This window comes from Solanum verrucosum, unplaced genomic scaffold (genome assembly GCF_900185275.1).
Source record: "Solanum verrucosum unplaced genomic scaffold, falcon-dt-bn FXZP01000277.1, whole genome shotgun sequence".
Taxonomy (NCBI): domain Eukaryota; kingdom Viridiplantae; phylum Streptophyta; class Magnoliopsida; order Solanales; family Solanaceae; genus Solanum; species Solanum verrucosum.
This window is the reverse complement of record NW_026019945.1, coordinates 344818-362569: the sequence shown is the minus strand read 5'-3', so window position 1 is coordinate 362569 and position 17752 is coordinate 344818. Positions and strand designations below refer to the sequence as shown.

Below are 17752 nucleotides of genomic sequence, written 5' to 3'. Positions count from 1 at the left end.
AACTTGACATCAACAATGCGTTCTTAAATGATGATTTCTTTGACCAAGTGTTTATGGAGCAACCGAAAGGATTTGTTGATCTTCATCGGCCACATTTCGTATGCAAATTGAACAAGGCCTTATATGGCCTCAAACAAGCACCACGTGCTTGGTTCAATAAGTTAAAGGCTTTTCTCCTCGGCATTGGCTTCCTCTCTTGTTTATCTGACTCTTCTCTTTTTGTGCAGCAAGCTTCTAAGCATACAACATATGTTCTTGTCTATGTGGATGACCTTATTATAACTGGTAGTGATAGTGATTTCATCACTACATTTATTCACATTCTTAATCAGCAATTCTCTCTCAAAGATCTTGGTTCTTTACATTATTTTCTTGGTATTGAAGTCTCTCCATCATCAAATGGGATCATTTTATCTCAAGGCAGTTATATTTGTGACTTACTTCGTCGAACAAACATGGCTGATGCTAAGCATATTTCTAATCCGACTGAACCTGGATCGCGACTTATTCTTTCTGGTGATCCTCTGTCTGATGCTCATTTATATCGTAGTGTCGTTGGTGCTCTTCAATATGTTACCATCACTAGGCCAGAAATATCCTACGCAGTCAATCGAGTATGCCAATTTATGCAATCACCCACTGTTGCTCATTGGTCAGCTATCAAGCGCATACTTCGATATCTAAAAGGATCAATTCATGATGGCCTCTTACTACGACCTATGTCTGATTCTAGTCTTGTGACCTTTTCAGATGCTGGTTGGATCTCTGATCCTGATGATAGTCACTCCCAACATGGCTTTGCACTATTCTATGGAGGTAACTTAATCAGTTGGTCTTCGCGAAAACAAAAGGTTGTCGCCCACTCAAGTACTAAAGTTGAGTATCGTGTTTTAGCCTTTGCAACTACTGAATTAATATGGGTCCAACAACTTATCAGTGAACTATATTCTCCACTCATTGCACCTCCCATAGTCTTTTGTGATAATCTTAATGCACAATTCTTATCTCGGAATCCTGTCATCCATCAACGATCAAAGCATATTCGTCTTGATTATCACTTTATCCGAGAGATGGTTGAGGATCAATCTTTAGTGGTTCACTATGTTTCATCTCAAAATCAGATTGCAGATATCTTTATCAAAGTTGTTGGCACAAGTCGGTTCCTCAATCTTCGATCCAAGCTCATGGTTCGCTCCAGAACATGATCTTGCAGGGGGCTATTAGAGTCCATGATCAACTAGAATTAGATTATTGTAGCTTATTCATTGTAACAAAAGGATTACTCTTCCTTTAGAATACATAGTAGATAAGGATTCTTATATTAATCATAAACATGTACAAAGTCTATAAATAAAGCGTACAAACAGCAGAACAATCAATCTGCTCATATTTTCTCAAACTCCTCTTGTTCTTAATCTTATTATTAAACGACCTCCGTCTTTATTTGTCAAACCCCAGCCCCTTTATTATTAGTAGTAATTAAGTTGAGGGAAACTGTAAGTATTAGTAACCGAAGTAAAGAGCAGCATCAAATTTAATTGGGCCTCGAAACAAATACCAAACAGCGGGTCTAAACCAACAAAAGAAATGGGGCTAAAGTATCCGAAAGAAGATTGCGATTTGCGACAGATTTTGAAGAAATGAGGCTAAGCTTCATTCGACCCATTTCATGTTGCTCTGTTTCATCTCCAGCTACCTCAGTGAAACTTCAAAAACCGCTATTTTTAAGGCCACCCACCTTCAAAACAACCATATCAGACCTCAAAAAATGGCACCTTTGGGCTAAATCCCTAACTTCTTCTGTGGGTTCCACTTTCTTGGAACTGGACAATGGTCCAGACGCCGAATTGTTGCTCAGAGAGCTAAATTGGCTTGTTGAAGATGCAATTCAAGCACCCAAATCGTTCTTGCAACAACCCCAAAAAAATTACAATGATAATAGCTCAGTTTCAATTCGGGCGTCTTTGGAAGAACTATATATGTTGTGGAAACAAAGGGTAGAAGAAAGAAGGCCATTTCAGTATGTTGTTGGTTGTGAACATTGGAGGGATTTGGTTTTGAGTGTTCAAGAAGGGGTTTTGATTCCAAGGCCAGAGACTGAGCTGATTGTGGACCTTGTGGATGATGCTATTAAGGAGAATGAGGAGTTAAGGGAAGGATTGTGGGCTGATTTGGGGACTGGAAGTGGTGCACTTGCTATTGGGATTGCAAGGATTTTGGGTAGTTCTGGTAGAGTTGTGGCTACTGATTTAAGCCCCGTTGCTACTGCAGTTGCATCTTATAATGTGCAGAGGTATGAATTGGAGGTTAGTATTTTATGCAATTTTCTTGTTGCGATTAGTATGGTTTGAAATGAGCTTAAATGAAAGCGGGATTCATATTGCCGACCCCAACTTGTTTGAGATTGAGGCGTAGTTGTTGTTGCTCTTAGTATGGTTAGCAATGAGCTTAAATGAAAGCGGGAATTCATATAACTGACCCCAACTTGTTTGAAACTGAGGCGTAGTTGTTGCTTGTTGCTCTTAGTACTGTTTGAAGAGCTTAAATGAAGGCGGGGATTCATAGAGCTGAACCCAACTTGTTTGGGACTGAGGCATAGTTGTTGTTGCTCTTAGTACGGTTTGAAATGAGCTTAAATGAAGGCGGGGATTCATATAGTGGACCCCGACTTGTTTGGGACCGAGGCGTAGTTGTTGTTGCTCTTAGTATGGTTTGAAATGAGCTTAAATGAAAGCGGGGATTCATATAGCCCAACTTGTTTGGGGCTGAGGCGTAGTTGTTACTTGTTGCTCTTAGTATGGTTTGAAGAGCTTAAATGAAGGCGGGGATTCATAGAGCTGAACCCAACTTGACTGAGGCGTAGTTGTGGTTGCTTGTTGCTCTTAGTATGGTTCCTCTTTGAGATTTTACTTCTATGTTACTGTATTTTCATAGTTGATTTTCTCAAGCTAGTTGATCTTTAAAGCTAACTGCTATAATTGTAGAATTGACTAGTTTAGCAAAAGTTGTGATTCTTAAATATTTGTGGCTGAAGAAAAATGAGAATTTGGGCTTTCTTGATCAGAAATCAATGAAATAGAGTTTAATCATTGACTAAACTTTTAGGGATGCAAATTTTGAATAGAGTATTGTCTTGCATGTTTGTGCCAGGAAAAAGTGCATGTAAAGCAAGGATCTTGGTTTGAGCCTTTGAGAGATGATGAAGGACAATTTGTGGGACTGGTCAGTAATCCACCGTATATTCCAAGCAAAGATATTGGTGGACTACAAGCTGAAGTTGGTAGACATGAACCTAGACTAGCATTAGACGGTGGAGCAAGTGGTATGAATGACCTTATCCATCTCTGCGATGGAGCTGTTTCGATGTTGAAACCTGGCGGTTTCTTTGCATTTGAGGTAACTATCCATGTTCTGGATCAAGCTTTTTACTCTTTCCCATTTATCTTGTCATTCGATAATGGCAAGCTCTGGCACCTCATTGGCTCACAATGACCAATCTTACAAGATGAATATGAACTTCTCACTCATAATGTCTTACTTCTTTTACCTTAAGGGAGTCCTTGATTTATTCATGAGTGTGTACATTCTTTCTAGGATGCTCCACTACTTTTGCAAGGGTTTAACTGTTTAAGTCACTTAAATATTGCAAGAACAACTAACCTGGAATGAAAGATAGTAAATGTTTGTACGATTATTTCCAAATATTAATAGAGATACAGAATACTAACTTATTTCTCAAAAAAAGAATGTTTGTTTATTGACTGTAAAAGAGATATTTAAAGCAGGACTTGATAGGCATGTTTAGTTTGGAACTCTCATTGCAAAAAATGTCCATTTTATATTTGTTTATTAATGCCCTTTCATCATGTTGCTGCAGACAAATGGTGATGAACAGAGCAAATTCCTAGTCCACTACATTGAGACTAAGAAGCAAGGTAACTTCTCTAAAGTGAAGATGGTACCAGATTTTGCTGGCATCCAGAGATTTATAACAGGATTTAGAGGAAGATGAACTGTGACGTTAGCCAAAGAAATTATACGAGGGAACGAATGTGGAAGAGCCAAGGGTTTGGAGGCTACAGATTATGTTCTCTTGGGTTTGAACAATTCAGTTTTGATCTTTGGACTTTACAGAAAAGATATATTATCTCAGATTGTCTCTGATCTTGTGCAAAGCATCTTTTACTAGGCAAACTTCAGTGTACTCTGAACAAAGTGATAAAAGGCTAGTGCAAGTTTGAAAACAAAAGAAAAACTATTAAACTCTTTGCAATTTATGAAATTAGGATCAGATTTTACATCAGCTAGTGTCTCAGTTTCGTTGAAAGATGATCATGATCTGACTACTCTTAATTAGTCCCAAAGAACCATAAATTTTAATGCTTATTTGCTCAAACAAGGATCTAAAATTTGGATTACATTTGCACCCAATAGATCCAAATCTATCCAAGAGAAGAAAAACAGTATAATGTACTAAACTCTCGCTGTGTCCAAATCTATTAACTTCACATAAAGGTATCAGAAGGAAAGAATGTAGATCTCGTGTTTAAATATGTGGAATGCAGCGGGATCAACAGTATAAATTGTCCTACAACTGCATTGCACAGAAGAGTACAATTTTTTTTCTCTGAAATTTATTGCACCTCAAGTAGTCCAAGTCCAGGCAGGATCTTCAGATGTACAAAGATTTGCTCAGTTTTGTTCCTCCTAATCAATTCAAAGGATCTAGCTCAAAACTGAGCATTGCAATAGATAAATGCTGCCGGATAATTAGGATACAACATATCTAGTGTAATCCCACATAGTCTAGAAAGGGTGGTGTGTACGCAAGCCGGATAATTAGGATGATATATACAAATGGATCAGCTAACCAGCACATTTATACTTGTTTAGCCAAGCCAACAGATGAGCTCTCCCCTGATGAGAAGCTTGGTCATCTCCATGTTGATGCATATGAAACCTTAAGATATCACATCATGTCTTTGTATCCTCGTTTTTCATTTTGTCCTGATTTTAGGGGGCAGTGGATGTTGAATCATCACAAAAATGGCATCTGAGCATCGTAACCAATTATGATGCATGTAACTCATGAAGACCTTCTCCATTGCTTCTTTCCTTTCATCTGATTCAACTTGAAAGGACTCCAAGTTTTTCTCCGCTTTGGCGTCTCACAAAAAAGTCCAGATGCTAGAGCTTGCTGGAGCCACAGCTCGAATTCTTCATCTTCATCTGTCATCTCAGCATCAAAATCCCACGGGTACCTACTTGAATTGGATCTCTGGGATGATTTCTCTAATCCAACCATGTTCACATGGAAACTCGGTCTATGGGTATTGGGTCTACAAGCCATGCCCTGCACAGAGGAGATTCGTAAATACAAGTACTAGCAGCAAAGGTCATATTTCCACCTTTTTCATAATGACAGAGAATACTGACCTGACATATGGCCCATTCTGACACATCAAATATCTTGCCTTCAGCACAAACGAAAGCACGAGGTATCTCCGCCTGAATTACAAGTATATTAACAAACATTATGAAGAATGAGCATCTTATGGGTGCACATCGAGAGAAAGCATGATCAACAAAATTGCATCTGAAAGGAAGGGAAACCACTGTTCATGTGCAGCTAGATGCTGACTTCAACTCTTTGGAGTTGACATTTGATAGTAGTGCCACACTAATTGGCCAGAGTGTTAATAATTTGATTGTACCCTCTAAGCACATAAATACAGTAATTCATAGACAGTTAAAAAGTGGAGAACCACCCTATATACCGTTAACTTGATCACATAAACCATGTTAAGATTTGACCAAACCAGAGGAAAATCCTAGAGACAGATGATGGACTTGCTTCGTTGCACCATCAACAATTCGAAGCTTGGTAATGAAGCCAAGGTAACCATTAAGTACAAGAGTCCAAATATTTTGAATAATCTAAGTATTTATATTTTTTGATAAATTGCTTCCTACAATATCTATTGAATATCGAACTTGACAGTAATGATCTAGTATAACGTGCAGCTTTTTTTGAGACTATAATATCTGTTTGGGGCCAACACTTTCAAAATTCAGAGATAATGGACCCAATCCTCTGCCCTTCTCCACTTAAATGCCGAACTTAGTTTGCATGGCGCAGGACTCGAACTTGTGACCTAAGTCACAAGTATAACATGACATTAAAATGTTTGCCTTGCTTTAAGAACCCATAATAAAAAAATACTCTAATTCAAAGATTTTCAGGAAATGATAATATGTTCCTAAATGACACTTTTATCTATCGAACTGGTAAATGAACCAAATTGAACACTACTTCGCATGAATCTTTCAAGATAATATAAATTACTGTGAAATTTAGATACCTTTTGTGGTCTATTAAAAACCAATGATCCTTTGTACTCTACCCATCCATCCCCATCTTTGGCTTGGTGATATTGACAACAATCCTGTACACCAGTAGCTTTCATTAAAATTTGAACAAGTGAAAGAGAGGAATAGCAACCATAATAGACAATTTAATGATTGTCCAACCTGGCACCATCTTGCCTTGACCTTTGTCCTATTGGTGCAGATCCAAATGTGTGAGTTGCCACATTTTGTGCAGTGGATACGCCTCGACTCTTCTGAGCAGTAGTTGGAGGATTCCTGCACCATACCAGATAAGTCATTTGTAAATATTAAGCCTTCCTTTTTAACATCTGAAGATCAACTTTGGCATCTTATTTATGACCTCAAAGAAATTGACATGGAACTGGTGGCTTGCAAGAAAGGCATCCTTTATTTTTATTTTATTTTTTACATCCATCAATAACTATTTGCATGAGTTTCCCTTAGATCATAAAGCTGAACAGGTCTTAGATTGTGACGTTGAACTTCTCATTCCAAAAGAAATTCTTTCTTCTGAAAGTTCCAGGATACCATACAATTTCTGCATTCTCACCGAAATTGTTGTTTCACCTTGAAAGCTTATCACGCTTTGACATGGATCTTATTGGTTGGGCAACAAGTATTACATAATTTAATTTGGTGTCATCATTGCAAGAATAGGGCTACGACAGTTCAAATGAAGGACAGGGCAGACACTGAATCTAGTCTTTCCCAGTTAAAGAGATAAAACTAGCTGTCATTGAAACTTTTCCCGCTTGGATAATTTTGTATGCAGGATAAGATGTTGAATTCTGATAGGGTTACTGGAGATAAATGAAGTTCAGTCAAACACTTGAACAGACCTGGTTGGACGTGCTAGGTGATTTTTGCATTACACTCTTAGATTCTTCCTTTCTGAGTTGCTCATCATAGTCTCGCTTCTTGACAGCATCAGAAAGAACCTGAAAAGCAAGTGATAGTATTAGAAAACCATAGCAGTACGTTTGCATCTCAAACTAATAGGAAGCAAGCCAACAATAGTATTATAACAGCAATTAACAGATAATTTAACTATTAAAATAGTGATCACCTCATATCCACATTGAAGTTTCTTAAATGATTCACTGGCAAGTGGACTTCCCATGTTTTTGTCCGGGTGCACAAGCATTGCCTGCGCATTTCATGTATGTAAAATTAGCATCAATCTGAACTTTGTCTAGACGGAAAGTAAATATACCATCGGATCAGACATGAAATTTTGTTATCTTGCGTCAAAGAAACGGACATTTTGACGCCCACTTCAAACCCATCAAACTAATCAAAAGGTTTAAAATCTCTCAGATTATATCGTCGCACACAATATTTCCAAAACCCCAAGTTAGTAGTATAGATCTGACATGTAGGGATATCAAAAAGACGGATGAGTAATCAACATCAATTTGATACATTCTAATTCGTTAGGGTAAATTGAAAATGGAACTCAGGTAGATGTCTCTCAAACTCATCACTTGGCTTTAAAGCCTGTCACATGATAGATAATGCATAGGCATGAAAAGAAAGTGGCACACCTTTTTACGATATTCTTTTTTCAACAGTAAAGTGTCAATTTTCTTATGCCGAGAAACCCCTAGTGCTTCATAATGATCCGCACTATCTAATATCCGCTTCATCTCAATTATTGAACTTGCATCTTCTCTAACTACAGGCTTAGCTGGGAGTTCTATCTGTTTGGTTACAACTGATGAAGTAGAAGTAGAAGCAGCGTCGCTGAATGTTTTGCAAGCGTGAACCTTTTCAACCTTTTCAGGTTCATCCACAGGAACTGATGACTCATAATCTGTGGAGAAGTCATCCTCAGTAAATGTTTCAGACTCTTTAAAATCTTCAACATGTGTGCCTTCACTCAAATTGTCACACCACTGGAGTAAGTAATTCACTAAGTCATTTGAGAGGAAAGCGAGATTTATTGAGAGACAAACTCCAAGCCATCCAACTCGAACTTTAACACAATACATAGCATATATGGTAGCCATTAATACCACAAGTCTTGCATGGTTTAATGAAAATAGATAACCTACAAAACCACAAAGACAAGGATCAAAGGATGCATACCTTCTGAAAATACAGTATATCATACATACATGTGTTGCACTGGGAAAGTGAACTTGAGAAATATATCAGATAGAAGCAATACCATAAGGTGTGTAAAAACAAGTCAAACAAGTAGGATCAATTCCATAATATCATCTTTCTGTCCTATTTTAAACTTTTCTAATAAGTTGCATGTGTTTCCAGTACAGGGAAATTACAAGCTAACAAAATAGATTCAGTCCACACACCAAATACTCCAGATCCTATGTCTACAGCAAGATCCACCTGGCTGGACTGAGACAATACCTTTGAAAGTCACCAGTCGGCCTTTGAATGTTCAAAATTATGCTTATCTGATTTTTTGCTAGCCCAGCCCAAGCTTAAAACAAATGCCTTACTAAGTTTTCTTCCCCATCAGAATGTTTTAGAACATATAAAATAGTGATATATTTACTTTTGGTTGCATATAATATTTAAACAAAATCTCAGGTAATGAAGACTTGAAGAGATTCAAGTTAGCAATAGCATCACCTTTATAATGGTGTCAAGCTATCTAGTCGTGCGTCCATTTATTAGGTCTCACTTTTTACTGAATAGAATGGTTTCATCCATGAATGACAAGAATCAATGCACAAGAAATTAAGTAATTTGGTTGAACTACAAAACAAACCTACCTCCAACTATAAACAATACACCAGTAATCCAAAAGTTGGCATACATCCACAAAACTAAAATAGCGAAGAGCCCAACAATGAAAAGCCCAGGAGTGCAACCCAAATACTGAACAGCAGCCCCTGCAGCACCCTGAAAGGCAAATCAACATAACATATCATCAGCACCTCACTAGTGAGCATTTGAAAACAAAGTGATTCTGCAAAAGAACACGGAACAGTCTCAAAAGACCATCTGAAATGGGAAATGAAACAAGTAGAATAGCATACTGAGTATATTTTTTCACCAAGCAGAGAGGCCAATGAGTAGTACTGGCACAAAACTAAACAAGAAGATAGAAGAGACTATTTTCACCAACCATCTATGTTTACCCTTTATCATTCAAGAACTAGAGATGAAGTTGAAGTTCAAGCACTCTAATTGAGCTATAAATTATAATAACCTATTTGAGTTCGGAAAAGTTTGAATTTCAATATATACTTCAGATATCTGTATGCACATCTGTATGGCCTAAAACACAGGGAAAAGAGTGGAACTTTGCTTTTATCTCTAGTACAACCTTCAATGAGTTGGATATCTAAGTAGGTAAAAGTAAGACCCCAACATAATAAACTTGAACATCAACAAGCAACACATAATTGTTCATGTGACAATAAGACAAAGTTAACTTATTTGATTTTATGAAGACTATGAAAAGATCATCACAAGAACCAAAACTGTAGTACTTGCTTGTAGTTTATCCTGCAAAAGATACTAGTGCACAACTGCAGCATTCAATTCATGTCCAACTTGACCAATGAGCTTTAGGTAAAATCAATAAACTTGTAGATATGTTCAAGTTCTTATTTGATATGTCATTATATGTCTTACTAGTACAATGCATGTGCAATAAATCCAGGATCAAGCTAGTTAATCACCAATTAATGAAGAGGAACCAGATCTTGCTAAGTCACGAACCATACAGGAAATTAAAGGAAATGGAATAGAACCATACCATACTAAGGAGCACGTAGACCAGACAAGACAGTGATGTCAAACTTAGAAAACAGCTCCACATAATAAGGAGCAGTGCTGCGGATCCAAGTGCAAAGAATGATTTACAGCCTCTCACTAAACAATCCTTCCAGTATCTGAACAAGATAAAGAGCAATTTTCCCAGTATTGCGCACCCACAGCAAACAATTGGCCAAATCCGCTCATTAAAGATTCCAACTTTATCCCTAAGACAGCCAGCAGCTGTCCTTACAACCGAATAACAATCTTTCTTCGATTGCAGCCACATCCAAGCTTGTTTAAATAAGCCAATGTCCTCCATTACTAAACTAAATATACACACCTAACTGAACAGAACTACAACACCCAAACCCCAAATTTCCAAAAATTGCTATTGGTACCCATCATTTTGATATGAGAACAACTCATTTGACCAAACCTGTGAAATCATCATATCATGAATAACAGTCATTATCTGCTAATCTCACTAAAGAAACCCTTTTGAGCCATATAAAACAAAACCCAGATCATAAATTCGTCAAATCCAAACATCCAAGTAGCAAAAACAAGTAAAGACAAGATCCAGAAGATTCCATCTTCACGCAGTAATAGATGGAGAGTGGCAGTTGGTAGATGAGATAAGAAACCAAAAAGACAAAAAACAAAAAAAACACTAATTTGCTTCACATGTACGTTTCCAAAAAAGCAATCCCCAATAAATATAGACACAAGACTCGCACTTTTTTGACTTGAACAATCACAAAGTTTCCATCTTTAACTGGATTACAATGACCATTATGAAAATCAGTTAAAACACAACCGTCCACTGGTTAGAAAAAAGAGGGAAAACAGAGTGTATTGCAAACAAATCTTGATTCTTCTTCTTCACCTCTTCTCTATCATTTCTTATTTTGGGTGAAGAAACCCTAGGCTTTTTCAGGGAATCCTTGTGAAAAAGGTGTTATACATAAGGTTAAAAAGTTCAAAAAGCCAGAGACTGTGTGTAATGTGTGTGAGAGAGAGAGAAAGTGATGATGATAGAGAGAATGTGTGGAATTATTATTTTTAGTGTGTGTGAGAGAGAGGAGTTTAGTTTAAAGATTTAACAAATAAACAGAGAGGATAACAATAACCATTGAGATATATATGTTAGTATTTGCAATACACTTATTAATTGTTTGATATCTGTATTAATATCTGATTAATTTGAATTTGATCTATACAAAATTCATTTGGAAAAACTTTTTGATGTTAATTACTTAAATTAAAGCCATTAAATTCAAATTCATTATAAGAAATCCTATATTATTGATAAAGTAACAAAATTGACTATGTATCTAAGTAGATCTCGAACCTAAAACCTAATAGAAATTCAATACAGATATCTCTAATTATAATTAAGAGAAAAATAGTTTTCTCTAGTGCAATACATAAATTGATAATACTAAATTACTAGTAATAATCATTGATATGGGACCCCATTTCCACTGTTTATCTTCTTCTTCTTTCTTTTTCATTTTATTTTGCTTTATCCCCTTTATCCAGATTCCAGTCACAATTTTTGGAGGTTTAAGGTGTTTAGTTGAAATGGATTTCTTGACATAAGAAGGTGATGTCTTTTGTTTGGATATAATAAAAATGTGTATTTGAAGTTGAAATTAGAAACTGATATTTAAAAGTTTGAGCTATGTTTTTTTTTTTCAAAAATTAAAATTATATGAATAAAAAAAAAGCTAATTATTTTATTTCAATAAAATTGTAGAAAACTTATTTGTACTAGTCATAATTATATGTGTTGCTGTTTAATTTTTCTGATTTGAATTTGATGAAATAAAGGCATTTACAAAGCCTCTATTTATAGAGTGGTAGAATAATCTAGACATGCCACAAAAATTGATTGGCAAGCACAATCTTTTATTGAAGAATTTTTTTAAAAAAATAAGATCCATCTTCCGGGATAATTCTTTTAAAAATATTTTTTTTTTAAAAAGGAAAAAGGAAAAAAGACATGTCCAAATAGGTTCTTACTTTACTATAGGAAGGAAAACAATAGTATACACTGATATTTAAATTTGATATTAGAAATTAAAGTAAATTTATATACATGAAATAAAATATAATAACCTATTTAATGTATGTAATTTCATAAATGATGTATGTGCATATGGAGATTTACCTTGTAAATTCTTAACATTTTCTAGGCTTGTCTCAACCCTATTTTAGTATAATATAATGTAATGTAAAAAGATTAGGTTAAAAAATTGGTAATATTTATATATAACAAATAAAAAAGATATTGCTCCAATAAGCTAAACCAATTGATAAGAAGTCAGATTCAAACAAATATATAAAATTGTGTTCCTTCATTGGGGTCAATTATTATGTAAGCAAACAAAGTTCAATTGGTTATATATATTTCATTGTCTTTTCTATTATACTATATAATATATAATATAAATGCTATTTTTTTCTTTCTAAAATATCTATCACACTCCACTTCTTAAAAGTCAAATTATATGAATTTTAATTAATATCTTAAAATATATTTTTCACTATATAACTTTTAGTTATAGTATTTTTGTATTTTAAAAAATTAAATTTAAAAATAAATTAGGGGTAATTCATAAACATCCCTTCATGTTTTAGCTTTACCACATTAAATTTTTTTTTTGCGGTTAAACAAGTTACACTTATTCCCATTATCTTTTTTTAACAATTCTTTTAACCTATTAATTATTGATTATTTTTTTATAATATTACTAATTTTCCCTTTCTAATATATTTCTTTGTTCAATTAATTTTGTAAACATTTTTTTAATAAAATAAAATGTTATTGTTTCATTTCTATTAGCATAGACTCATTAATTTCAAATTTTTTTTTAAAAACACCATGTATATATTTATGAATGAAGTCTTTCACTTTTTATCCTTTATTTTGATGTCAAATGTCAAATATGAACAAGCACTTAATATAATGATGGGGCAGAAAAATATATACACAAATGTGGACATGCACTTAGTTTTCGATTTTTTTATGGTGCACATATTGATTTATAACACATATATTATGATGATGGGGCAGAAAAATATATACACAAATGTGGACATGCACTTAGTTTTCGATTTTTTTATGGTGCACATATTGATTTATAACACATAAATTATGATTTGCTTTTTTAGGGATTGACAATGAAATAACCTTGATTTGAAAGTTTATGTTGACTATTTATTTATACAAAACCTTAATGTTAGTAGTTGTGGATTGATCTTGGCATTAAGTGATACAAATTTTGTTGCATTTCGACATTAATGATATTGTTTGGCTAGATCATGTTAAAATTGACGTTCCACCAATATCTATTTATGGCCACGGTCTGCAATCTTAAAGTCATTTTTACAAAATAATATTTTCAAGAATCTTATAATTAAGTTAATATTTTTCAAGGGAAGAGTGTTAAAATTATTTATTTATATCAACTGAACTTATTATTACGTTTTAGTAAAATGTGTTAAATATTGATAATTATTGAACAGAGACTCGAATTATGTATTGGTCAAGTTTAAAATATATACAATAAAGTAATTAGTTTACAACAAATATATAAATATGTTTTCATTTACATCAAAAATAGCTAAAACTCATAGAAAATATACATTAACTATACAATATAGTTTGTCCAAAGTCATAGAAAGTACACACTCGTTATATAATACAACTTACCTATACATGAGTTATATATTTACTGTACATTGTGATACACGCAAAAAGCTGAATATTGCTTAACTATACATGAAGTATAGACTGGCGAATTCAATCTTGATCAACTCAAAATCACATCTTAATAGTCCCAAAATTTAGATATGAAATCTTTTCAGTATTTTGAGTCTCACGTGGGTCTGTTTTCATTTCATGTCATATGTGTATGGGCTAACAATAGTATACGTCTATTGAATATCAATGAATTCGTAATAAAGAGGCACACTAGATTAAGGGTGTGTTTTGTATTAAAGAAAATATTTTACAATTTTTCTATGTTTGATCGGCGTAAATGTTTCTAAATCAATTCATTTTCCTCATATTTAAGGAAAATGACTTTCCTTCTAAAATCAAAGAAAACATTTTCCAAAACTCTACTTCATCCTTTAATTATTTTTTTCTTACCATACCCCGTACCCCGTACCTGACCTCCATTCAAAAAAAATTAAATTCTTTTTAATTTTATTTCCTACCCCTAAACCCCCCCTTCCAAACAAAAACAATTAACAAATAATAAAAAATGAAAAACATTTCAATTTTTTTAAACCCCCTCCACCCCCGCCATTTCCCGTAAAAAAATATTATTTTTTTAAAAAATATTTAAATTTTTCAATTTTTACGCCTACCCCTACCTCTACCCCAACCATCCACCAAATGCCACCCCCTGATTAATTATTTTTAAAAAAAATTGTTTTTGAAAAATATTTCAGGATCGAAAGTCTGGGTCAGGTTCTGAGCAAATCTCAGGATCAAATTTTGTAATGATCTTCGGGATCTCATCCTTGCTTGGATGTTAAGGTTGCGTCCTAGATCAATTATACTCCTTCCGTCCCATTTTATGTAGCAACATTTCCTTTTTGGTCAGTCCCAAAAAGAATGTCACATTTCCTTATATGGAAAGTATTTAAATGTACAATTCCTTTTTTACCCTTATTGGTCCCACTTAATCTTAAAATAATACTCCAATACATTTATGAGGAGAGAGAAAAGTGAGTCTACTTTTTAAAGTGCAATTTGGTAAACATTTCAAAGCCTTTATTTATTTCTTAAACTCCGTGTCCGGTCAAATGTTGCCACATAAAATGGGACGGAGGGAGTATTAATTTTCGGATCATAAATTATTTTTTTAAAGAGTATTTTCCAGTCCCAAGCCAAAAATAAAAGATATTTTTCAATTACCAACCAAACATGAGAAAAATAAGTTAAAAGTCCACTTGTTTTCCAAGAAAACATTTTCCATGGAAAACATTTTCCTTCGTACCAAATACTCCCTAGGATGGCAATGGGGTAAGGCAGAACGGTTGCGGGGCAAATCCGCATAAACCCACTAAGATTTCAATCCGCCCCGTCCCACATAGCACAATTTGTTGTTTCCACCCTGCCTTGTGAAATTTGTAAGAAATTTCAAATACTAGAAACAATAATTTTTTAACCAAAAAAGTCAAATTTTGTTAACTGCTTACTTTTTGTTTACCTGCTAAAATAAATATGTTAATAGTTTTTTTTTTTTTGATAGTTTAAATTGGTTGAATTCGAGGTAATAAATAAAATATTAAATGCAATAGTGATGTAATATCATTTTAATACTTCATTTTTTCTAATTTTTGGGCCATTAAAACATTTTTTTATTCGAAGAAAAAAGAAAATCTCAAATTGATGCAAACCTAGTACAAAAATTAATGTGAAATTACGAAATTAATTTTTTTTATTCATAACCTGCAACCCGGCCCGTGTGAATTTTGAAAAATTATATTTGAACCCGCTTCGCTCCACACCCGCAAAAGTTCTAACCCGCCCTGCCCCGCAAATGATGTAACCCATCCCGCTCCGCCTTATTACCATGCCTAACCCTAAGACTTATAATATATATAAATACGAGACATTCCCTGTCATGATTAACCTAAAAAACATTTTCAGAAAGAGTGAGCAGTCGAGCAAAATGAGAAGAAAACGCAATTCACGTCGTCTTCGACTAGTTATTGATTAGCCTAAGCGTATGTACCTTCTTTTCATTTGTAGTTCACATTATTATACAAGTTTCCTATTTATATGACTATTGTAATTGTGTTTTTCGATCATTTAACATTTATGAGATGAATATTTGTGATTGTCCCCATCAAATTTAATTCTATCATGTTTGTCAAAATCAATTTTTTTCTATTTAAAAATTTGTGCAAATTTAAATTTGATCAAGTGAGTGAATTGGGTAATGGATACATTGAACTTTAGTAAATTTTGAAATGAATTTTATTTCACATTTCATTAAAGAAATTATCTAAGATCGATATTAATTTTATATGAATATTTTGATACAATGTATACCCCATAAAAGATAGGGCTTATATTCATGTTACAATCTTGATTAAAATTCTAAAATTTCCTAATTATGAACTAAATTATCTACCATTCCTCACAATTTAAGAAGTCGCAATATTTCTTTAGTCAATGGCTTAACAAATCAAAGGTAAATCATAAGGAAAATCATCAAATAATTAAGTATTTTAGGACTTTTTTGATATTTCAGGATTTTACAATTCTGAATGCAATACTTTAAAATATTCATATATCTTGCTTGTGAACTAATTTGCTTATTCAGTAAGACTGTATGAAAATATGTTTTTTAACGACTTGAATAATTTTTATGTTTATAAGAAAAATTACAACTTATAATTTTTCAACTTAATTTCATATAGGAAAAAGAGCACTTGTACTGAAAAAAAGGGAAACTATTTACCGTGACTATTCCTTACTTTCATACCTCTATGTTTTTTACTACTAATCACGTTTACTGTTTGATACTATCAAAACACTACTCAATTAATTTCTTGATATCACTAGTATATATATATACCTAATGGCATCAACGAAGAAGAGGCCGTGTTTAAGTGAAAAGATAACTCAATTACTACTTGATACCTCAGAGTATATGAATACCATTAGAGGTATATATATATATACACAACGATGATATGAGTAGTGGTTCAATGAATAGAACAAGAGACAGTCACATAAATAATTTGGGCTGTGGATCCAATCAAAATAAATATATTAGATTGAGTCCATTTTGTACTGTTTTCCTCTTTCATAGGGATAACATGTCCAAACGGGACTTACGAATTTAATATGGTATTTTAAGCAAAAAAAGTTAAACGCTAAATAGGATGCATGAACTGCAAAAATATGCAGAAAATCTGATTATTCTGTAGTTCTACAGTTTAATCAAACCAAGGGTTTCAACGAAAACTGCTGCTAGAACTAGAAGGTCAAGCTTCCCTTTGCGATTGTTGCTAGTCTCTTCAGCAGAAGGTTTTTGTACCTTGAGTTTTGTATGGAAACTGATTATTTTTTTTTGTTTTTGTTGCATGATTCTGTGTGGAGAACTTTGTTTGTTATTGTTCATCTCTTAAGTGAAAGGTTTTCTGTACCTTGAAATTTGTATGCAACTGGATGTTTGTTCTGGTTTCATTTTTCTACTTTTTGCTAGTACTAGTTTTTTTTTTTTTTTTGTTGCATGATTATCTATTGGATCTGTAGCATTTGTGTTTGAGAACTTTGTATTTGTGGGTTTTCATAAGTAGATTCAGAATTGTAAAACCCTGAAGCAATCTTGGCCCTAACTCAATTAAAAACTAGTTAATGTGGGGAGGAGGATTGCTCCAGGTGATATAATTAAGGAGAGTAAATTCCCATCCCGTGAACATGTGGGACTCAGCCAGAATAGGATTGCTCAAGGCCAAAAAGGGCAGCATTAAACCTGCCCAAATAAGTTAAAGGGGAGAAGTTCATGAGTCTAGTGTTTCATTTTCTACTTCTATACCACCACTAGTTTTATTTGCTTTGATTGCATGATGGGTCTATGACATATGTGTGGAG

General features: G+C 33.8%; 2 protein-coding genes across 2 annotated transcripts in view; one reads left to right on the top strand and one right to left on the bottom strand.

Moving 5' to 3' along the window:
- Positions 1-17752, top strand: part of LOC125809295 (photosystem II 10 kDa polypeptide, chloroplastic) — a 204526-nt gene that overhangs the window by 173196 nt on the left and 13578 nt on the right. The gene's annotated exons all lie outside the window — the stretch shown is intronic.
- LOC125809133 (uncharacterized) lies at positions 4575-11129 on the bottom strand. Its single transcript, XM_049488777.1, has 9 exons — positions 10124-11129; positions 9132-9261; positions 7935-8440; positions 7457-7537; positions 7230-7328; positions 6532-6645; positions 6363-6446; positions 5437-5508; positions 4575-5353 (listed from the first exon to the last, which is right to left on the bottom strand). The coding sequence occupies exons 1-9, from the start codon at positions 10442-10444 to the stop codon at positions 5087-5089; spliced, it is 1674 nt and encodes a 557-aa protein (XP_049344734.1). The 5' UTR covers positions 10445-11129; the 3' UTR covers positions 4575-5086.